We start from the raw sequence: 23,247 nt of genomic DNA, 5'->3' as shown, positions 1-23,247 counted from the left end.
CAATTCAGTGTAATGTGGTTCCTTTATTTCTCTACCACCAGGATTAGGGGAATCCTTGCCCCCATCTAAGGAGTCCCAGGTCCCAGACTGGGCTGCGTTCAGCGTTGCTGGCAGGGCCTTCATTCTGAGAGTGGCTACCTCTCCAGATTTTGTTGACTCTTTTAAGTGCCTCTTCTTAGTGTTTCTTAGGGTTTCTTACCAATATTTTCCCCTCTCTTCGCACCACTTCTTTCCCATAGAGAATCACAAAATCCTACTATGAGAGGCTACAACTTGCTCTGACGATTTCCAAGGCACCCATGGAGAGCCCCTGAATCCAAAATTGAGCGTGGGTGTTCGTCTTTCCATCTTGCTCTGTGGGTTTGCTAAATGGGTTTTGAGCAACTCAGTTCAGCAGCTATAAGTGCCACAAGGCCTTGCTTAGGAAGCGGAGCCAAGAGGGCTTCCCAATGACCAAGACACAGACTTGGCCCCCCATCCGAGAGCTCACGTCTAGACAAGGAAGCCGACTTGCATTCACGTACTCAAATGCAAAGTCAAGTGGAAGAGAGAAAATGCTAAGGGAGCAAAGAAGTACCAGCAGGTATTTCCATCCTTTCTTTAAGACTCAAATATTTAGCAGGGCTTTCATGGGTACCTTGGAGTTGCACCAGCAGAGAAGGCATCCCAGGAAGAGGAAAGTGTGTGAACAAAGATGCAGGGGCGGGAACTAACAGTGGTAACACGGCCTAACCTTTACTGAGTGCTTAGTCTGTGCCAGGAACGGATGTGCTAACAGCTTTCAGAAAAGAAAGAGCTGGGGTAGACAATGACACAGACAGGGCTGAAGAACCCCGCTGGTTATGTGGAGGAGTTCGGATTTTATTCTTTAGGGAATGGAATGCCATTCCTTAATCAGTTTTAAAAACGAAAAAGATCATTTTATTGTTGGTAAGGACAACCGCTCTACAAATTGTAATTTTTAAAACTGTAACAAGACAAATAATCCTCAATTCATCACTTCTATAATGATGATAATAAGAGCTAAAATGCATTTAGCACTTGTTCAATAAAACAAACATTTGTTGAAAGCCTAAGGCTATTTTCTTGTAATAAAAGCAATCCCTCAGCCATTTATAGACACCAACAGGACATCAATTCACAGAGGCCAAGATTTTTGTCTGTCGGTTCACGGTGATGTCCCCAACTCTTTAAAAGAGTGCTTGGCACCCAGGAAGCACTCAGTAAATATTTGTCAAATTATTTATTTATTTTTCTAATAATAATTTTATTTTACATGTGTTGAACACTTACATTGTCCCAGGCCCTGGTCTAACAATCTTCCTTATGTACAGAATGTTCTATTGCTTACATACTATTAACAAGCCGTGGGTTATCATTCAACTTCATGATGACTATAAAGTAAATACTCTTATTATGTGTATTTTAAAGATGAAGAAACGGAGATTCAGAGAGGTTAAGACAATTGTCCAATGTCACAGAGCAAGGCAGGGATAAAGCCAAGACTTGACTCTGCTCTACCTTGCTCCAGAGCCCAGACTCTTAGCCAGTGTTTCTCCCACACTGATATGTGTATCAGTATGTGTGAATTGCCTGGGCATCTGGTTAAAATGTAAATTCTGATTCAGTAGGTCAGGGGTAGAGTTTGAGATTCTGCATTTCTCCCTGTTGGTGCTGATTCTGCTGGTCTGCAGACCACGGTTTTAAGAATTTAAGTAGCAAAACTTAACTTACTGTGCTGCATTGTCCCAAGAAGGTCTGATATCCTTTGCTTCTTAAAGGAAAGTAGAAACAAAAAGCAAACCCAAAAAGCATCATTCATTCCTACTGCTATGAAAACAACGTGCGTGTGTGAATTCATGGTTAGAACCAAAAACTCAGCTAACATCTTGTGAAAGTGTTATACAAGGACCACCGCTGAACTCCTCAGTTGGCAGTTTTGCATCTTTTTAAAAATACACAAATTGAACTTGCTTGGAAGACAATGGAGAGTCTCTCATTTAAGTATCCAAGTTGGACTCGTGCAGCGTTATTGAGTACCTTCCTAGATGCTTTCAGAAACAGCATCTCATTATAGCTTCACATGCACTTCCAGCCCATTTTTATCTTCCCCTGTCTCCTCTCTTCCCCACTCTCCTTTCTTTCTCATGTGCTCCTGAAGCCTGACCAATCACAGCAACTTCTCTCCTTTTGACAGTAGCGTGGTAAGGCAGAAAAAAAAAAAATAGAGAAAAATAATTAAAGAATGCAAAAGTGCACCAAAAACTATGATTATCAAAGTATAAAAATTGCATGAGACAAAACGCTAAAGTCTTAGCCTCTCCCATGCCTCATCCACCTCTCTCCAAGATCCTAGTGCATGTCAGCTGGCTTAAAAGGAAGAGGAAATCTTGGCAAATCAGAAAAAGGAGAGAAGATAATAATTCACACCAATTGTGTTGAAGTTGGTCAATCAATACTAGTAAGAGAAAGGTTTGTGTGTCTTGTAGAGGTTTCATTCTGTGGCAAGATCCAGAAGGGTGTCTTTCAGCCACCACTTTCTGCTGCATCTGAGGGACAGCTGGATGGAAAGCTGGAGCCTGGAGAAGAAGAGACTGGACTCAGAGGTGTGGGGCAGAAGATAGGATAGAGACAGAGACGAGACTGAGAAGGGGCCTCTGGAGTCCGCCCGGGGTGGACTCTGCAGAGTGATAACTCAAGGAGAAAAGCAAAGGAAGATTAAGCGCCGCCCCCTGGCTGGGCTCTAAGTGTACCCAGCTCCTCTCATACAGTTTCCTTCTGGTAATGAGTGTCCTTTTCCTCCCTGCGGCCACTAGGGGTACAGTGGGGATGAGACTGAAAGGAGAGAATTCTGCTTTTTCGGATGGTGGATTGGGCTAAGCTCAGCAAATTCTTTTCCAGCATTTTCAGTAGCATTATGCATATATTTAAATTAGAGAAAAAGAAAGATCATGGCACCAGGCACCCTGAAACCCTGGTTGCAGTCACAGATTTGCTATTACTTAACCATGTGACTTCAGATGAGGAACTTTGTTTCCTCTAGATTAATATTCCCCAAAAGGGGACCCCAGGAACAGTAGTTTCCTAAAATTTGTAGATAGCTATGCTGGGACTTCCAGAACTTTCTACTAGCTAATGGGCACTGAGAAACTCAAGAGAGGGAGACGACGGCAACCTCCCAAATGTGTTTGAACAGGGGATGTTTATGGAGCCACTCAAAGGACAGCCGTCCCATAGAATAAACTTTGAGGAAACTCTGGCCTAGAGAGTTAGTTACATTCTACTCTTTGTCTCACTGCACTTCCTAATTCCCAGCTACAAAATCGGAGTGGGGGGCAGGTGTGTGAATACCTTCGCTCCCCAGTATAGCCCTTATTTTTTCAGACTTAGCCTTTTGAGGAGCAAGGGGCAGATAGAGGGGTGGAGGGAGCGAGTGATAAACAGGGATGACAATCAAAACAGGAATGAAAATGGTTTTGCTAAATCATCTTATCAAGATGTTTCATCCTGTCGGTTCAATTGAATTCAGCACAATTTAGCAAGCTGTCACACAAAGCAATCCCCATGGCAAAAGGAAATCCAGATAGAGAAGTAAGCCAAGGCCACAGAGAAAAGGTTCTGAATTCTCAGTTATGTCCATCCTCTGGCTTTATTTCACAGCCGTTCTTTGTCCTAATTTTAAATAATACCAGGATACATCAAAATATTTAGGAGGGAGTAACTTGACACTGATTTTCTAGTATTTTTAGCACAGGGCCTTCTGAAATGATTTGCTATTTTTAAGATAAACGTTTCTTGTGACCCCAGAATTCCTTAGATGGAGAAGGTTCAAGAAAAACCCTGTTGGGCTGACCCCATGGCTTAGCAGTTAAGTGCGCGCGCTCTGCTACTGGTGGCCCGGGTTCGGATCCCAGGTGCGCACTGATGCACTGCTTCTCCGGCCATGCTGAGGCCGCGTCCCACGTACAGCAACTGGAAGGATGTGCAGCTGTGACATACAACTATCTACTGGGGCTTTGGGGAGAAAAAAATAAATAAATAAAAATTAAAAAAAAAAAAGAAAGAAAGAAAAACCCTGTTATTTGTGACGAATAACTAGGGTGAAAATTTCTTTTTTCAGTTACAGTTTTACAGGGGTGGGTTTAAAAGTCATTTTACACACATGACAGGAAATAACATACAGAGCTACAAACACTCCACTGGATATGAAGGGGGCACACAATTCCAGAAATGCCCTCCAGATGTTGGATGCCCATTTGTTTGAATGCCAGCATTTATTGAGTGATTACCGTGGGTGATGTACTCTGTGTGTTTGCTACATGCATTTGTCCACTTAATCCTCAATACCATCTCCCCTTTGATGGATAAAGAATAGGAGACATAGAGATGTGACGTAACTTGCTCAAGATTACACAGCTTATAAATATTAGGCTAAATTGTATTCCTCTAAAATTCATATGTTGAAGTCCTAACCCCCAGTACCTTAGAATATGACCTTATTTGAAAATAGAGTCATTGCACGTATAGTTAACATGAGGTCAAACTGCAGTGGGTTCATAAAAGAATACCATGTGAAGACACACACACAGGGAGAACGTCATGTAAAGTTGGAGTTATGCTGCCACAAGGAACTAGCAGAAGCTAGAGAGGTGATTCTCTGGCACCTTAAGAGGGAGCATGGCCCTGCTGACACCTTAATCTCAGACTTTCAGCTTTCAGAACTGTGAGAAAATAAATTTCCGTGTTTAAGCCACTCGGGGGTACTTTGTTACAGCAGTCCTAGTTAACTAATACAAATTCCCACCCAGATTCACTTTATTTCAAAGCCCATGCTTTATACCATTACTCCACACCGCCTCTTCTATCTGCCACATTTGACAATCACATCTACGGTAGACTCTAGCAATTGGATGGCGTCTGGAGGCCATCTAATCTAGCTGCCCATTGCCATATTTATAACAAGGGACAAGGAGCACATCATGGACCTCCATTTGGGGAACTATTTCCCTGTAATGGCTATCGTGGGGCCTTGTTCTATCCCCTGGCAACACACACAAACACTCAACCCATCATCCATGTGGTAGCCCTACAAACATTTAAAATCTCTATCATGCCATGAAATCTTCTCTTTTTAGTTATGCATTGCTATGTCTTCACCTATTCCTCGCATGGCATGGTTTTGAGCCTTCCCACACTCCTTCTGAGGCAGTAGAAAAATAATTATATTATAGCAAGAAATCAGAACTAAAACTGGCAGAACAGCCTACTATGAGTTGGGAAAAGCTAATCAGTCTATCCACACACTCTAGTTCTCAGTCATTGGTGAGTGTTAATTAAGCTTTTGGACAGTTTTTTCTCCATATTTGCTCAAGTCTACTTCTTAGAAAGAAACTTCTTTGTAGTAGAGGTAAAATACCCAGGGTCTCCAAGAAAGGCTCAAATCTTGATTTAGAGACAGCAGAATCCATCCAGAGATTGTGCCAACAAGTATCCACTCATGAGCATCAGGGGACCCTATCTTGAAGAAGGACACAAGGACCCAAGTTGAAAAGACTCATATTTTCACAATTTAAAGTCACAAGGAATCCTATGGAATATAAACCTCTCCTTTTGTAATTTTCTTTGAAATCTTTTTTTTTTTTAGGTGAGGAAGATTGGCCCTGAGCTAACACCCATGCCCATCCTCTTCTATTTTGTATGTGGGACGCCGCCACAGTGTGGTTTGATGAGTGGTGCGTAGGTCCACACCCAGGATTCAAACCTGCGAACACCAGGCCACCGAAGCGGAGTGCATGAACTTAACCACTACACCACCAGGCCAGCCCCCCCAATCTGTTTTTAAAATATAGACGAACTCATGTGAAAAGATACCACAAATTACACAAGAGAAAATGTAGAGAGGAAACTAATAGAAAGATGCCCATTCTTTCTAGTAATCAAAAAAGTAAAAATTAAAGTAACCTTGAGGTACACCCATTAGAGTAAAAAAAAGTCTTATATGTGTCAGGCGACATAGTAATTAGAAAACTGGAAAATATTCAGCCTCAAGACAGTCTATGAATCACAATTTGAATCAAGAGGGGCAACGTGTTCCAGCTGCTCTCAGACCTTTGAAAGTTTTGAGGGGGAGTCCACGATATCGACACACACTAGGAATGCTAAGCAACCCAGGAAAAAAGAGAATTTTTGAGTCGAAAATAGCGCAGACTTACTTTGAGGAAATGAGTTTTGATCATCCCACAGTGTTTACCCATCTGCTCCCTGATGGGGGAATAGAGCAGGTCCTTGGAGGGGATGCGGGCATACGCCACTTTCTTGTTGTTGCTGAGCATCCAGATGAAGACATCAGGGATGGTGTGCTGTGGCTGTGGGAACAGAGGGGAATGGATTTGAGAGGTTGGTGTTTAACAAGTGCAATTTCAGAGTTCTCCTATCCTGAAACAGTCCCCCTTCGGCAAAACAAATTCTAGGACTTAAACCATCTAGGTACTTAAACATCTATGCAATCAAGTTAAGTTAAATGTAGCTTCTTTGAGAAAGCCTTAGGTCATGAATTACAAGTACATGTAAACCCCACATGTGAAACTCTCATTGTGCTTTCAGGATATGCAAGTTAGATCCATGATTTGGCATCTTTGATGGTCTACTTTTCTCCATCTGTAGAACAAATATTTTTCTACACCTTCCCATGGATTTTTTTTTTTTTTGGCAATCTTGCAATAATGATTTAGCCTCAAGCCTCAGTGCTCCTAAGAGCCTGGTAACATTTCTAGAATATTCAAATAAAAAAAAAAATTCATGAAGATCTTTCCATTTGCTCTTAAAGGAGAAAAAACAATTCTACAGGGGACTTGATACCTAAAAGATGATTGCCAAGTATTTTAACTCCATTTTAGGTGGTTATTCAGGAGAAACAACTACATTGCTCAGAAAATTAGATTTTAAGTTGAGCTAATCAAGACAGGAGTTGCAGAATTCCCTGCCAGTAAGCCCATTATGTTGTGAATGTTTGAAATGCACATTTCTGAGCAAACATAGCTATCAAAACAAAAGGAAGGTATGTTGTTATAAAGTAGGCTTTGACATTCCCAGGCTGGAAGCAGATCTCTGTCTGTCTAACTCCATAACCCTCTGTGTAATTGATACCCAAAGAGGGCATCCCTTCTCCCTTAATATGGAAACAGAAGCATGGTGTGGAGGTTTTCCCGGCCACAGAGTTGGCCAGTGACAGACCTGAAGATGCCTGGTTTGAACCTTCTGGGTGCTTATTGAAATTCCTTTGTCTACTAAAGTGACTGCCTGTCTCACTCTTTATTATGCCTCTAGGGAAGGATTGATTTGCAACAAGAAATACAACTTTTGAGGACAACAGAAGCAGTAAATCTGTACCTCTCTCTGAAAACTTCCCACATGAAACCCAGTATCTGACAGAAGCAAACATGAACGCCTTTTTATTTATTTGTTTATTTATTTATTATTTTTTTGGTGAGGAAGATTGGCCCTGAGCTAACATCTCTTGCCAATCTTCCTCAACCAAAAAGAGGAAGATTGGCCCTGAGCTAACATCTGTGCCAGTCTTCCTCTATTTTATATGTGGGACACCTTCACAGCATGGCTTGATGAGTGGTATGTAGGTCCATGCCCGGGATCCAAACCCATGAACCCTGGGCCACCAAAGTGGAGTGCGCAAACTCAACCACTACGCCACCGGGTTGATCCCATAAGGGCCTTTTTAAGATCATTCTAGAAGTCACCAAAGATACTGTTTACAGCTAACTTGAAAATGAGAAGCTGTTTTGACTTTTACTGGACATGAGTTTAAATCTTCTTATAGTTGAAAACTTATCAAAGTTACTGTAGTTATTTTGATTTTTCTTGGGTCCATTAAGGAACATGCTTTTTATTTCTGCTGAACACTCAAGCTTTGTAAAACAAATCAATGAACCTGTACATGTGCAGCTTAATTTTAAAATCTCCTTTCTCATCCCTAAACTAATAGTGCCTGCTCAGCTCAGCAGGGTTTAAGAGAAAACATTACTCCATGTTCCAACCTTATCAAACATTCACACCTCACTTGGACAACATTTGGTCTAATCTTCCAAATGAGGTTTGCTTTTAGAGTTGATTACCTCATCAACAAGAAAGCGGATTTTTTCCACAAAGTTTTGGGCTTCCTGGATCATTTCATCAAGAGATAACTTTTTCTTCTGCTGCTGAATGATCTCCTTGGCCTCCTTGACCATCACCTCCTAAAATAAGACAAGAGTCAGTGTAGATCTTTCTAGAAATCTGGACAACAAGCACTGATGCTGGAGAATCCTGAAGGTGCTTTTAGGTTTCACATCGAGCCACTCATGAGGCTGTTTCAGAGTCTGCCACTTGCATGCTGCCTGTTTAATAGAAATGTCATAGGACTATGGAGGCAGTGAATATCATCTCATGTTTGTTTGACAGATGAGAAGCTGAAGTCCAGAAAAGTCAGAGGTTTGTCAAGGTCCCAAGGTCTGTTAGCCAGGACCTAAATCTAGGCTTTCTAATACTTAACAACAACAACAATCATAGTAATAACAACTAAAATGGAATGAGCTCTTCCTCTACCCAGGCAATGTTCTAACTGCTGTATTAATCTTCTTTACTCCTCATAGCAACCTTACGGGGTAGGTACTATTATTCCCATTGTACAGCTGAGGAAGTAGAGTAATAACTACTGAGAGGCAGAGCTAGAGTTGACCCCAGCTAAGTGTAGAGTCCACGTCCTCAATCACTGCTCTCACCACCTCTTCCTAGAGGCATGGTGGATGCTTCCAGATCAAGTTGGTATCATTTGAGAAACACCACCACAGGGCTCTGTATGCATGTTTGGAACATCCAGAAGTGTTTATTTTGATTTATTTACTCATCCCACATTTATATGCTTAGGAAAAAACCCAAACACTTTGCAGTGATTTCTAAAGTCCTGCATGAGTTGGCCCTGCCTGCTCTCTGCTTCATCTCGTAGTGTTTCACTCACTGTGCCGAGGCACACAGTCCTCAGGAGGTCCTAAAACATGCCAAGCTCGGTCCATCCTCAAGAGTGGTGTGCTTGAGTTTCTTGTTGCTCAAATGTTCTTCCTAGACTCTGTACGGCTGGTTACCTCTCAGACCTCAACTTAAATGACACCACTGCATTGCATTCCCCAACATTTCCTGATTACCATGACCTTTTAAAATTTCCTTCCTAATCATAACCTATAATAATTTTTTTATTTGTTGTTTACCTCTCTTCTGTCTTCTCCACTAAAATGTAAACTTCACTAGACAAGGACCTCCTCCGTCTTGTTCTTGCCTTGTATTCTCAATGTCTGGCAGAGTTCCCGGCACATAGCAGGTGTTAAATAAATGTTTGTGGAATAAATAAACCAGTGAATCAATAAATTCCTGGAGGACAAGCCCCAAGTACTCACAGCTTTGTGTTCCCAGCTCCTAGCGCAGAGCCTGGCACATAGGATGCCTTCTGTACCTGTTGATTGGAAGAACTGAATGCCTGCTATGCACCAAGCACTATCTTAGGAGCCAAGGCCTAGGACATGGGGAGGACACTTCCTTCCCCTGAGACTTGGACAATTTGGTGAGGTGAAAGCAATATATGCAAATAACTAAAGTGTGCGGAACATCATAGGACCAGAGAGGGGCAAAGCTAGGTTTTATGGATGATATGACATTTGAGCTGAGTCTTAAAAAATGAACACAATTCCTCAGGTGATAAGAAGGAAAAGGACAGTCCAGACAGAGGGCACAATTACCTATGAAGGCACACAATCAATGAGGATTAAAAATTGTTGGAGCGTAAATATATGGGAAGGGATTAATGGGAGGTGAGGCTAGATACTAGCTTGGAGTCATATGATGAACAGCTCTGTATATCACGCAAAAGGAATTTAGATTTTATCCTGTGAACAATTGAGAGACTCCAGTGATTTTTGAAGCAGTGGTGACGTAATCAGTTTTGTGTTTTAGAAAGACCCTTCTGGTTGTGGTAAGGAAGATGGATTGGAGGAAATCTACAGCAATAATCTAGGCCAGAGGTGCTAAGACACTCATTTAGGCAGTGATTCTGGGGATGAAGAAGTTGAGAAGTACCAGAGTCTTTAAGGAACAGAATCAACAGGGCCTGGGGTGGAATTGACTGTTTAGGGTGAGAGATAAGAATTCAAAGTCAATTCTTAGGCTTCTGGTTGGAGCAATAATGTAGCTGGTGGTGCCAATACAGGAAGCAAAACAAGTTTAGGTGGGAAGATGATGGGTTGAGTAGGATATGTTGAATTTGAGGTGCCGTGACACAAGCAGGTGACATGTCCATGAGGAGGTTAGAAATACAGGTCTGGAGATAGGAGATAGAGCTGGGACGCTACAAAGATGTTGAAATTGTGGACTTGTTTAGATCAAGAACTATCAGACACTGAGAAGACACTGGAGCTCTCTGGGCAATACGTAGTGGAGGGACAATGCAGAGACAGGGAAGGGCAGTCAGGTGCTGATGGAGAGCTGGGGTAGGAAGAAGATCTTATATATGCTGGGAATCTGGCTTCCCTTGGATAAAAGAGGAGTGCACAAACCTTCATTTGTTATTCTGGAAAGAAGCATGAACCATGAATTTGGAGACTTGGGTTTTAGTCTCTAGACTATGATTAACTAGCTGTGACATTTAAAAATTTATTTAATCTCTCTGGGCCCTACTCACATCTTTAAAATATCCCTGGCCAGCAAAACACTCAGTAATTTTCCTTTGCAGAATTATCATAGCCTCATACAAAATGTCCCCTGGTGCCATTGCTGGAACTGAAGTTTCAAAGTGAGATAATCCAGGGTCTAACTTGGTCTGGCATTTCTCAGTCTTCACTCATTCCACAGGGACTGAGCATCTATAAGGCATTCAGCACTGTGCAGGGTCTCCAGGACACAGAGAGTATCAGCTACTGCCCTATTCTCAGGAAGTGCTTACAACTTTTAGCATGATTCTCAATGGAAAGAAACCAAAGAGAGGAAGAATAGTTATTTCTTTTGGTCTATCAGTTTGTGAGGCAGAAGGTCAAGTGAAAGAGTCTACAGCCTTTGACAAAATATAAATATCAAGAAAATGAACAAGATTCATCAGAATAGGATGTAGGACTGGTGAGCTTCTAGCTCATTCTTGTAAACATTCAATAAATGCTAGTTCCTTTCCAACTCACCCACGTATTCTCTTCTCACTCACGCCTCTACGTCGCGTAAATATATAACCTTTAGAACCTTATCCTCATGTGGTCTGTGACCTATGCCTCATCCATGAGGTTTATTTTTAAAGCACATGTTTTAATTCTGCTCCAAGTATAAATAGATTTTCACATACCAGCTGCTGCCAGCAGAGTGTAAGTCGTTTCTTATCTAAAGTGGTTTGGTTCAACATCTTGCGTTGCTTTTCTGCTTCAGAGATAAAGGCACTATAAGAGAAGAATAACAATTTTGAAACCTACTTAGTGAAAATCCATTTATGTAATTCCAGAAATTTGCAAATATACTTTCTGCCATACAATGGGAAAGTTGATGAAGCCACAGAACCAAGATTTTTCATTTAGGATTAAGCAATGATGCACTAACTTTTCTAAGAGACAAAATGAGAATTGGAAATGATGCTTAGAACCCACATTAGTATTGGGGAATAGATGTTTGTTTTACCACATCTTTTCAGCACGTATCTAGTGTGATTGCTCTCCAAGTTCACAATAAAAAAACACAAAATAATGCAGTTTTCCTTCATCTTACAAATTTAACAAATTTCACCAAAAGATTCCTGAAAAGTTGTATGTAGAGCAAATATTTTAGAATTAATAGTGGGATATGTCTTCACATTTTTAGAACTGTACAAAGGACTGAGCAGTAACATTTCGAGGGATGAAGTTAAAAATGTATTCAATAGGAAAATGGCAAAGGTTATGAATACAATCGAAGAAGAAATATAAATGGCTTTAAAACTTGGGGAAATAAGATATTGTCCTCACTAGCGATAACTTAAATGCAAATTAAAATCTATACCATTTTCACCTATGAAAAAATGGATAATATTCAAGATTGGCGAAGATGTGGGGAAATAGTCACTCTCCTCCATTGTTGTAGGAGAGTGGTTATAATGTTTAAGAGGGTATTTTATAGCACTTATAAAAATTTAAATGTCTATATAATTTTTTCCAAAAATTGCACTAGAATTCTACTCTTCAAAAATAACTGAAAAATGTTGTAAGAGTATGTTTACACAGTAACATTTATTGTAGCATTGTTTATAGTAGCAAAATAAATGGGAACAACTTAAATATCAGGGACTCGATAAATATGTTACACATCGCGCAATTGAAAATTGAAGACAAGTATCACCTACTGCTGTAGAAAGATGCCAGTGATGCATGCTGAGTGAAAAAGCAACCTGCTGAACAGAGTATGTCATATTTGTGAAGAAATATCATATTTTTATGAATGTGTGTGCTTGCAAATGCACAGGAAAAAATTCAGACGGACAACTCAAACTCTTCTGTCTGGATAGTGGGATTGGAGAGAAAATTGAGAACACCGTTACTTTGTACATTTCTGTATTTTTTTTTTTTTTGGTAAGATGAGCATGTAATAGTTCTGTGATGAAAAAAATCAATTACAAAAGAAATAAAAGGGGAAGTCTAAGACTCCACACCTCCAGTGAAGGGTCCTACATCGGACCTCTGCCTACAGCATTTGGAGGCCTCATCAGAAATTCTCTTTGGGCGTACTAGTCAAGTTACATTTTCTCTTAGCTTTTAAAAAGAATAAAAAGGATTATATTTTGAGAAGGCATCTTTGCCTTCCTTTGTCTACCTTTCAGAGAGGTGCAAGGAATTCCATTCTATTCCCAGGATGGATCAGACCAGGGAGACATGGTGGACACTTCTGACTTTGATCTCTCTCCCTTCCTCACAGGGTGAGAAATCATTGATTCCCTCATCAAAACCAAAGTAAATGACCACAGCACACGTTTCTGTCCATTCTTCATCTTTCAGAACCAGCCTGCTACTGGATGTGGGCAGCCTCCTCACCTCCACGTGGCAAATGCTCTATCCCTTCCCGGGGGAAGTCCCAAAGTCCAGCTGCTCAACCACAAATGGGTGGGGGGACCAGGAAGCCCACCTTGACCTCGGGTCCAAGCTGTTCTCTCAAATCCAGGTTTACCGAATATAAAACTAACATTTTGATCTCTGTCTGACCCTTATGAATAATTTTTCAGTTGGTTGTAAACTTGAAGAGAAAGGGAAATGAATATCACCCTAAGTAACCCCCAATATAGAAAAGTTATTGAGCTATTAAATTTGCCCACAGTTTCTAAAAATACGGAATCATGAAGCTTTTTAAAGATGTTTAAAGGGAATTGCAGGCGGCACTTAGCTCACAGCAGGAGTAGCACCAATATATATATTGCTTCTATAATGACAAATAAAAAAGAAATAAAGATAGAAGGAAAAAACTACTTATTTATTTCGTTGCTCTCCTTTTTTTTTTTTTTTTTTTTAAGTAAAAATGCTTGCTTGGGTAGTCGAGAGATTAGGACAGACAGAATTTATAAAGCAGAACACTCAAATTTAGCTAGTTCCTGTCTACTAGTTTTTGCCTTCCATCAAATGAATCTCCACCACTTTTCCACTAATTCCATTGTGACAAATTCTCATTTTTGCTTGAGTCTTGACTTAACTAATTTCAAGTGCTAGTCCAAGTTGTTTGCTTAGGCGGTAGGCGGTCTCTGAGATGGTCCCAACGATCGCCACCCCCTGCTATTCTTGCCCTTGTGTAATTCTATCCCTTTGAATGTGCACTGGACCTAGTGACTTGCTTCTAATAGAATACATCAAGAGTGATGGGATGTCACTTCCAAGATGAGGTCATAACAGATGGTGACATCCATCTCGCTGGCACGTTCTCCCTGACTCTTCCCACTTGCTCACTCCAATGAAGTCAGCTGCCATGTTGCGAGAAGTAGCTTTGAGAGGCCCATGTGGTAAGGAATTGAGGTTGACCTCTGACCAACAGCTAGCAGGGAACTGAAGTTCTCAATTCAACAGTCTGCGAAGAACTAAATTCTGCAAATAACCATGTGAGTGATCTTGGAAGTGCATCCTTCCCAGTTGAGCCTTGAGATAACTGCCACTTCAGTCTAATGCCTTGATGGCAGTCTGTGAGAGGCTCTGAGCAAAGGACCCAGCTAAGCCCCACCTGGACTCATGACCCACACAAACGGTGAGGTAATAAATACTGTGTGCATATAAGCCACTAAATTTGGGGGTTATTTGTTATTCAGTAACAGGTAACTAATACACTGTATTTTTAAAATCTTTTATTGTGTTGTCTACCTCCTGGAATAAGAATTATTAATTGGTTCTTATTAATGTATTATATGAAAAATTCTATTAAATAGTATTTGCTATAATGTGTCCATCTAATTGTCAGATACTTGTTGAGTATCTACCAAATGCAAAGAACCATGCTGGGCACTAACGCTACTGGCATTTTTCTTGTCTTATAAAGAGTCTCTGCAGTAAGTCTTTCTTCTCTTTTCTCTTCTCTTTTTTCCTTTGCTTTATGTTTTAGTTGTTTAAGTGTCAGGAAGCAGTAGTGAGCCGCGCAAGTGCCAGCTAAATTGCTTAACAAAGCAAAGATGGATATAACACTATAAAATGCCCATCTGAATGCATGAAAAATGGACTACTTTCGAAGGTGATTAAAAGCCGATTCCATAGAAGCTCAGCTCCCCGTCTGCCAGCTGTCTCTCCTGGTACCTGCTTTGACTGATGAAGTCATTGAGCACCGTCTTCACTTTCTCCTCTGGTGCACCAGATTTGTCCTCTGAAATCTTGACCAATTCTTCTACTTCTTCTATGCCTTCTTCCTGAAACAAACCACAGAGGTGGAGGGATGAGATGTGGGAATGAGATGCTGTAGTGGAGATACTGATTGTAACATCCCAGAAATAATATTTAGCTAATTTTTTGTTTTGGAAATGAAGAAAGATTTCCCTCACTTTCTTGTGCCTGAACTGGGAAATTCTACTGAATTCTAATTTTGAAATTTCCTTTTCTTAACTGGAATTGGTCCAGATGCAAGTCTTCTCCTATGTTGCTCAAACTCATTGTTTCTGTTGCAGATCCATTTCCTAACTGGGTACCATTTATTCAGAATCTAACATGGGAGGAGACCTAATGTCATGGGAAATATCTAACAAAGTAAATTAGATATAATTATGATAAACTTCACAAGTAATGTTCAAGTCAGTTTGTTATAGGAATATAATCATGTTGAATAATCCTTGAAATTAAAGGGCTATCAGTTCTTCTGAGTATAAGAGTTTTGGGCTCAGGGGACAGGTTGTCTATTGCAACGGCTATATGCTTTTCATTTTGGGCCTAAATTCTAGCATTCCATTCAGTGGCTTGGAGGGAAATGGCATCCAAGGGGTAATGTACATGTTGCTACTGCTTTGCTAGAATTTACAAAAACTACATTCTCTACCACATGGCTGGGGACATGTTTCCCTCTTTCCCCCTTCATTCTAAGAACAGGCAACATTGAGCTGTGGTTAAAGATTTAGGCTTGCCGTTAGACTACCTGCTTTCAAATTCAGGCTCCATCACTTATAAATGTCTAACCCCCGATACCCAGTTTCTTCATCTATGAAGTCAGATAAGAATAATGCCACCTATAGCACCATAGGGAGGTGTGAACTTCCTCAAACACGGCTTGGTGCCTAGTAAACTTTCAATCACGTTAGCCATGATATGCCAGCATGGCAGGGGTCCTGGCTCTGAGAAAGGAATTAGAAAAAAGTGCCAAAGGCTACTATGGCCTCTAGGAAAAAAAAGTCTGATATGTTTTGTCAAGATTTTTAGAAATAAATAATCTATTTTGTCTGAAGGAGAAGCAAGACCCGCCTCACAAGGAGAGTGTGTGGCCTCCAGATGGCATGACACCAGACCAGGCCTCCACGACTGCTTTTGCACCCTACCTCCGTGATGCCCGGAATCCCCACGGCCAGAGGCAAAACTTCGTTTTACATAATTAGAGACAGGATACAAAGCAAACAGGAGAGAGAGATCTGTTCTTTCCTTACCTCAGGTTTTCATGGAGTGAGAGGGAGAAGAGAAGCGTCATCTAGTGAGGCATGGTGGGACAGAGAGGACGCCCCCTTGAGATGTGTGGGGTGGAAAGAGAAATGTGAGCACAGGAGAAAAGGAGTCACAAAGGGAAGGTGCAAGATACCAAAGAAGCCGAGTCCCCAGGTGGTCTTTCCTCCCTGGAGGCTGGGTGGACAACCTAAGATCTGTTCCATATTGGCGCTGTTTTAAACACTTTCACACATTCAATTCCTCAAATAATTCTTTAGCCCCTCACAGGTGCCAGGTATTATGCTAGATGCCATAGAACAGTGGGAAACGAAAAAGAAACACGCCAATACGTGGTAAATTATGGAAAGAATTCTGAAGGACAAGAACAGGGTGTTATGGGAGAGGACAAGCAGAAACTTCTTGGAGGACTTTTGAAACTGAGCCACGGAGGCTTCCTGGGTTACACAGGAGAAGCATGGAGGGGAACAGCAGCCCAGGCAGAGCAGACAGCATGAGGCGCCTATGAGCCAGAGAGGAACTTGGATTCTTTCAGAAACCCAAAGGAGACCAGTGTGTTTGGAATAAAGTAAGGAGGAAGAGCATGTAAGAGACATGGCGGTGGGGCCTGATCTAGGAGGCAATTGTCCATGCTGTTAAGGACTTAGGATTTTATATTAGTTGAAGCCAGGAACTACCAGTTTTGTGAGAAAGTTGTCACTCTCCTGCCCTTTGGAGATTAGGAAAACGGCCTCTCCCTAGGACCTATAACAGTAAGATGCAGAGCAAGGGTTTGAATTTGGATAGTTTGATCTAAAGTCCAGAGATTTTGCAAAATGTATTCTCATTCCCCTGGGTCCACGTGGTAGGAGCCATGTGTCCTCCAAATGCAGCAGCCTCGATTTACTTGTATTTAAACTGAGACTAAAACCCTCTACGGAGTGGGTAAAAAAAATCTCCTTTGCCCCCAGCTTCCCAGTGTTCAAATCCATCACCCATCAGAGTCACCTACCAGCAGGTCCGCCATTTTCTCCAGCATGTTGGACCAGTGCAGCCGAAACGTCTGGTCTCCCCAAGAACTGATGAAGTAGACACAGGGCTTCTTGCCCTCAAATGGCAAATAGTTGTAATTCCTGTGAAAACATGTTAAGTCTGGAAGTTAGCTGGCAATCAGTATTTTTTAGGCAATTCCAGCCACATGTTCATATTTTGTATGTTCTGGGTGGGATGGGAGAGGGGCGGTGACAAAACAATCAAATTATTAACTCCATCCTTAGCCTATAGTTAGTGGCTCATGAACAATAAACAATGAGCAATTCTGTGGCTACAATGGAAAGGTACTAACAGCTACCACTATCAGACCCAGGGCAAAGCTTAGAAATGATCACCAGAGGGCAGGATTTATCAGGGAAGCTATCCTCAAGCAGGAAAGTTTTAAACTGAGAGAGGAAAGAAAGAGAAAAACTAACATTTTTCCTCTAATGTCTATATGCTAGGGACTGTGTAAGGATCAGTTGAGATAACAGATGTGAATGCATTTTGTAAACTGAAATTTCTAGAAAAGTGTAAGAGGGTAGTAATATTAACAAGGACGGAGGCACATGCCTCAAACTAAACTTAAGCATTCCTTCCGTGGCTTGCCGTCCATCCATCCCTCCATCTGTCCAATATTTACTGTTGCCAGGCATTGGTGCAAATAATGTAGGTGACTCGCTTGGTTAAGAAAGAACCAAAGGGATGACAAAGTAGCTAGAAGAGAAGATGTGGAGCCAAAGGGAATGTTTGAGTGTGACAGTTGGATACGCTTAAATGCTGATGAGAAAGAGATAGTTAATAGGATGAGATGAAGACAGAAAAGAAGGAACTAATTTGTAGATTTCGGCTCCCGAGAAGGAAAGGGATGGGTGTGAAGGCGGGTAAGGCGGGAGAGGGGTAACAAAAAGTTGAATGTCCTTGCCTAATGACAGCTATGTTCTTAACTAGGTTTTTCCCAGCCCCACTGTAGTTTTCCCACAAACGCCTGGCACTGTGTGAAGAGAAATGTGGAAGGAAAGCCAAAGCAAAGCTCTCGGAATGGGCATGATGGGACAGGTGGCCCTGATAAATGTAGACAGCGTTTGGAGTCACACAGCTATCGATGCAGAAGCGGGAGGACAGAGAGAGAGAAATCTTTGTTTCCATTCCAAAAATCTAAAGAGAACTTTAGCCTGAAAGAATGTGTGGTTGTTGTTTTTAGCTCTCCAGCCCAAATTTCTTCTGGAGACCATAAAATTAGCAAAGGTGCCCCATGGTCTGTTCTGCAGAAAATAAATCAGCAGGCTTCCATTCAGAAGAGAAGCCAACAAATTCTTGGCAGAAACTGAACAGCAGCAAGAGAACAAAAAAATAAAATAAAAAAGGTTAGAAACCAAAGTGCTCTTTCTTTTATCTCTTTTAAAAATTATTACGCTGAGAATCCAGCAACTAAATGAATTTCCACTCAACATTGTACGTTGTTCCAAAGTTTCTTCGGTTTGGATTGTTTCGTGCTAATGGTGTTCAAGGCCTTTGTCTCCTTGGTTCACAGGGTCTTCCTAGTCTTACTGGGTCTGCATGGACTAGGATGCTGTGGTTTCTCAGGCAAACTGCAGTGCAGATGGAGGAGAGCAGATGGGAGAGCACGGCGTTGCCAGTGGAAAGAGAAGACCGCCAGTTTGAATGGCTGCCCTGACACACGACCAGCCTCGTGACTTTGGGCAGGGGTAGGCCTGGAATCCTGAGAATCAAATGATGATCCGCCATTGGATGTGCTCCAATCTCATTCCTGAGCTCCAGAGCAATATATAAATTGTATGTGAATGCACATGCTTTGTAAAACGGGAAAGTTCAGAACAAACAAGGTGGTATTTTAAGTGCCATGTTAAACCACCTGTTAAAAGATAGTATTTTAATGGAGGCAACAAATAAATTTTGTGCGCACATGTGTGTGGACACTGTGTGTGCGTGTGCATGCATGTGTGTGTGTGTGTGCACACATGTGTAGGGGTCTATTGTAGACGTAGAATCTTCTAATTCAGCTGCTGCCACCCTGGCTTGCCACTATGTGGACAGAGCCTCAATATAGTGACTGAGGAATATACAGAAAGCCCCAAAGCACCAGCATGACTTATTTTGTTCTCCTCGAGCCAGCTGGCCAGCACTAAGATGAGGTTCATCTGAGGGTTCCTTGAGACCTCGCATCTCCTCCCAAATCCTTCCCACACTACATCCCCTGATATCCCCACCAAGTCAACAATGGGCTCATCCAACAAGGTGGGGGATGTTGTCACTGCCTGGTCCCAGTGAAAGGGTAGAGACTCCCTCTGAGTAGTCTCAGAAAAGTCTCCCGGAGCTGCAGATCCACTTATAGGATCTACTCATTGATGTCTTCAGTTTTGAGAATGGACAGAGAACCATTAAAGGATGGGAAAGTTTGGAGTTCTTATTGGCGTGTGTAAAGGAGGACTGACAACCAATATGGCTGCCAGGGAGCCAAAAAAAGACCCTCAAATAGGTGGTCCACGGAACGGAGAAGGTGGTCCATGGGAGGGACAGGATTTAGAAAATATAGGACATGCTCAAAAATGAGAGGACAAGCCCCTAAGATTATTTTCACTTACTCCTTCCTACTCTGTCCCAAACACTCTCTCTCCATCCCTTAAGCCCTTCTCATCCTTTAGGATACCACCTTTTCTGTGACCTTTCCCAACTCTTCACCTCTTCCCCAGGCAGCATAAGTCACCCATCCCCTCTCTCTACTCTGTAGTACCCCATACCCAACCCAGTTATAGCAATTCCTTAACTCATTCGGAGACAGTCATGAGCATCTACTCTGTGCGAGACAGAGATAAGCAGATGCCCAGGTGAGTCAGCACAGTCCCTGCCCACAGATTGCTCACAGGGTAACAGGGAGACAGACAAGTAAAAGCATCTTAGTGCAGTGTGATTAGTGCTTGATGGAGATGAGAGTAGAAGTCCAAATCAGACTTAGGGTTCAGGAAAGGGAACTTGGGCTTCATCTTGAAGGGTAATGGGAGCCAGCAGTTCTGAGGAGGGGGCTTGTTGCATGGCAGAGGGAAGAGCATGTTCAAAGGCCCAGAAGCAGCAAACAATAGGATACATTTGGGGAACTGCCACGGGCGTTGTGTGGCTGGAGGAAAGGTGGAGTTTGGGGAGTGCCTGGAGATGGCGGTAGAGAAGTAGACGGCGATTGAATTAACAAGCTACGGCCTCTGAAAATAATCCTGAAAGCCACAGGCAGCCAATGAATGATGTCAATCAGGGAAGTAACTGGTTCAGATAGACAGTTTGGTGAACTTCTTGAAGAAGATCCAAGCCAGGTAGGAGGATTTTTAAATAATCCAGGCCAAAGATGCCGATGGTCAGAATTAAGGAAATGGCAATAGATATGAGAAATACTTGAGAACTAGAATTGACCAGACTTCATCACTGATTAGATGTGGGCAGGAAGAAAAAAGAGAACAGTTGACAACTTTCCAGTTTGTGGCTTGGAGGATGCAGAGAATGGCAGGACCAGCCCATGAGATGGGACAAACAGAGAGGAGCAAAGTTGTCTGTGCAGAAAATGAGCCTGGTGAATAATTCGTGGGACTCCCAAGTGAAGATGTTTGGATCTGCTGCTCTGGAAAGAGAGCTGTCTGGGGAAACAGATTTGGGAGTCCTTGTTATCCGAACAGTAGTCAGTAAGCCATGGGTGAGTGCTCAGAGAGAGCCTGTGGACAAAGAGTGGAGAGATTGAAGAGCGCTCACCAAGTGGTCCCAATCTCCTCCCATGTAAACAGGGAGAGCAGTGTTCTCGTATGAGAATCCAATGAGATCATAAAGTTTTTACTCATAGCACAAGGCTCAGAAGACTCTCACTATGTGCAGCTTCCCCTTCTTCTCATAAATCACTTGGTTGGCGCTTGACACGGCTTTCTTGAAACAGAATTCTATAATTTTACTTCTCTTCTCATGTTGAAACGTTACACGGATTAAAGATCAGTGAGGGTGTATGAAGGTGCCCCAGCTCTTTTCTGAAATGGTCTTTTCCAGTGGCTGACAATTGTTTTTCTAGTTCTTCAGTTTGTGGCAAAAATAAGGTAAGAAATGATGTATTCAATGATTCCACCAAATTGAATTTACATAATAGCACAGAGCTCAAACAAATATAACTGTTAATAGGGTTTGGATTGACATTTTAAATACTGACCTTCCTGCCTTGTTATGCTTCAAAGTTATAGTAAAGGGGGCTTCGGATGTGCTTATAATAACCATCATCATTGCTCTACCCTTAAATGAATTACCTGGATGTGTCATTTGGAGAGTTGTCGACATGTCACTAAGAATTTAGTAGAGTGGCTCTTACCATGTTGCCCCTGCTCTGAGAACCCTGGCTCTTCTCCCCTGCTCTCTCCTACCTGTTCCCTTCTGTCACAAGTGGCTTCTCTGGGTGAGTGGTGGAGGCCACAGGGAGGCCATCATGGGCTGCATCCCCTTCTCCTCCGTGCAGCAGTGGAAGCTTGTCTTCTTCAGCTGATTCAGCTGACTTCTTCTTACTCCCGTGATGGGACCCTCCATCAGTCAAGTTCCCAAAATTACCTGTAGAGGCAGTAGCAAGGGGAGAGAGGCCAGGTGTCAACAAGCAGAATCAGGCTGCTCGGCATAAGGGATCCAAGTTCATGCCCTCCCAGGGCAGAGAAATTAGATCTCAGTATGAAGAGTGATGGTCAGAACAAAGAAATAAGATTGACAATGTCAATGAGCCATCGTCTACATCTATCTTACATTCTCTTTGGTAAAAACTACTTAAGTTACAAATTAACTGGATTCCATCTCCATTTCCTTCTGCTCCTCTGAAGGACAGCTTCCCAAATGTGAATCAAGACCTTCTCCGATGGAATGCTCTTTCTTGGAAAAGTTTTCCCAGCTGTACATCAGCCCAGGAAGATTTCCAGGAGTTATGATAACAGTACCTACAATATGCATGGCACTTTGCACGCATTAACTCATTAAACCCTTGCAACAGCTTTACGAGGAGTTATCGTAATTCCCATTTTGTAGATGAAAAAACTGAGACCCAGAGAAATTAAGTGAGCCTAGGGGTAATGGAACCAGGATTCGTAATCCAAATCTGTCTGAATCCAAACTATACTCAACCCGTTTTTCTAAGTATGAAAATAAACCTATCCCTTATATATTTTTGTGTGTGTGTGAGGAAGATCAGCCCTGAGCTAACATCTATGCTAATCCTCCTCTTTTTGCTGAGGAAGACCGGCTCTGAGCTAACGTCTACTGCCAATCCTCCTCCTTTTTTTCACCCAAAGCCCCAGTAGATCGTTGTATGTCATAGTTGCACATCCTTCTAGTTGCTGTATGTGGGACGCGGCCTCAGCATGGCCGGAGAAGCGGTGCGTCAGTGCACGCCCGGGATCCGAACCCGGGCCACCAGTAGCGAAGCGCGACCACTTAACCGCTAAGCCACGGGGCTGGCCCATATCCCTTACATATTGACACAACAGTGAACAGGAATTATTCATTTCTTCCTAAGGTGCAAACCTCCACCAGAGCACTATCATCTTCATGTAAGGCATGAATTCTTTTATTCAAGAAGTAGATATGAAGCGCACACATGTGCAGGCACTGTGTTTGTCTGCACTTACCAATAGAAACTTCAAAGCTGATGGGTTTATCTCCAATCTTCCGGTCAATCATGGTAGCTTCGAAAAATGCTCCAAAGAGTAAAAATTCCTCATATTTTTCTGGCACGATCTATAGAAAGAAAAAAAATATTAGAGAAGCCTGGCTCTTTTTTTTTTTTAATCACCAGGAAGCTGAATTAGTGATGCTAACCTGGTCCAGGGTGATTCTTAGGCATTTGAGTCTCAGTGTCAGCCTGAAATGGCGCATCATTTCCCCACTAATCAGACAGGCAGGAACCAGGACCGACAAATTACGAATCCAAATTCAGCCATTTCTCTAGAATCATGTGGTCTCAGCCTCTTGAGAGTCTACCTTACAATGAAGTCTCCTTTTATTTTAAAGGCTAAGCTTGGTATTTGTAGCTTTCTAAGATGCTGTTGGTGAAACCCAGGCTTGGGAT

At 42.1% G+C, this 23,247-nt stretch overlaps 1 protein-coding gene across 1 annotated transcript in view; it reads right to left on the bottom strand.

Moving 5' to 3' along the window:
* FER1L6 (fer-1 like family member 6) overlaps positions 1-23,247 on the bottom strand; it is a 115,786-nt gene that overhangs the window by 65,463 nt on the left and 27,076 nt on the right. The window contains exons 12-18 of the mRNA XM_058564900.1: positions 22,808-22,916; positions 21,566-21,746; positions 17,140-17,260; positions 14,808-14,917; positions 11,369-11,459; positions 8,130-8,249; positions 6,213-6,365 (exon numbers count right to left, since the gene is read on the bottom strand). Coding sequence (XP_058420883.1) covers positions 6,213-6,365; positions 8,130-8,249; positions 11,369-11,459; positions 14,808-14,917; positions 17,140-17,260; positions 21,566-21,746; positions 22,808-22,916 — 885 coding nt within the window. The remainder of the gene's footprint in view (positions 1-6,212; positions 6,366-8,129; positions 8,250-11,368; positions 11,460-14,807; positions 14,918-17,139; positions 17,261-21,565; positions 21,747-22,807; positions 22,917-23,247) is intronic.

The sequence above is a fragment of the Diceros bicornis genome, chromosome 21 (assembly GCF_020826845.1).
Source record: "Diceros bicornis minor isolate mBicDic1 chromosome 21, mDicBic1.mat.cur, whole genome shotgun sequence".
NCBI lineage: Eukaryota > Metazoa > Chordata > Mammalia > Perissodactyla > Rhinocerotidae > Diceros > Diceros bicornis.
Note: the sequence above shows the minus strand (reverse complement) of the source record. Positions and strands in the feature narration are given on the sequence as shown.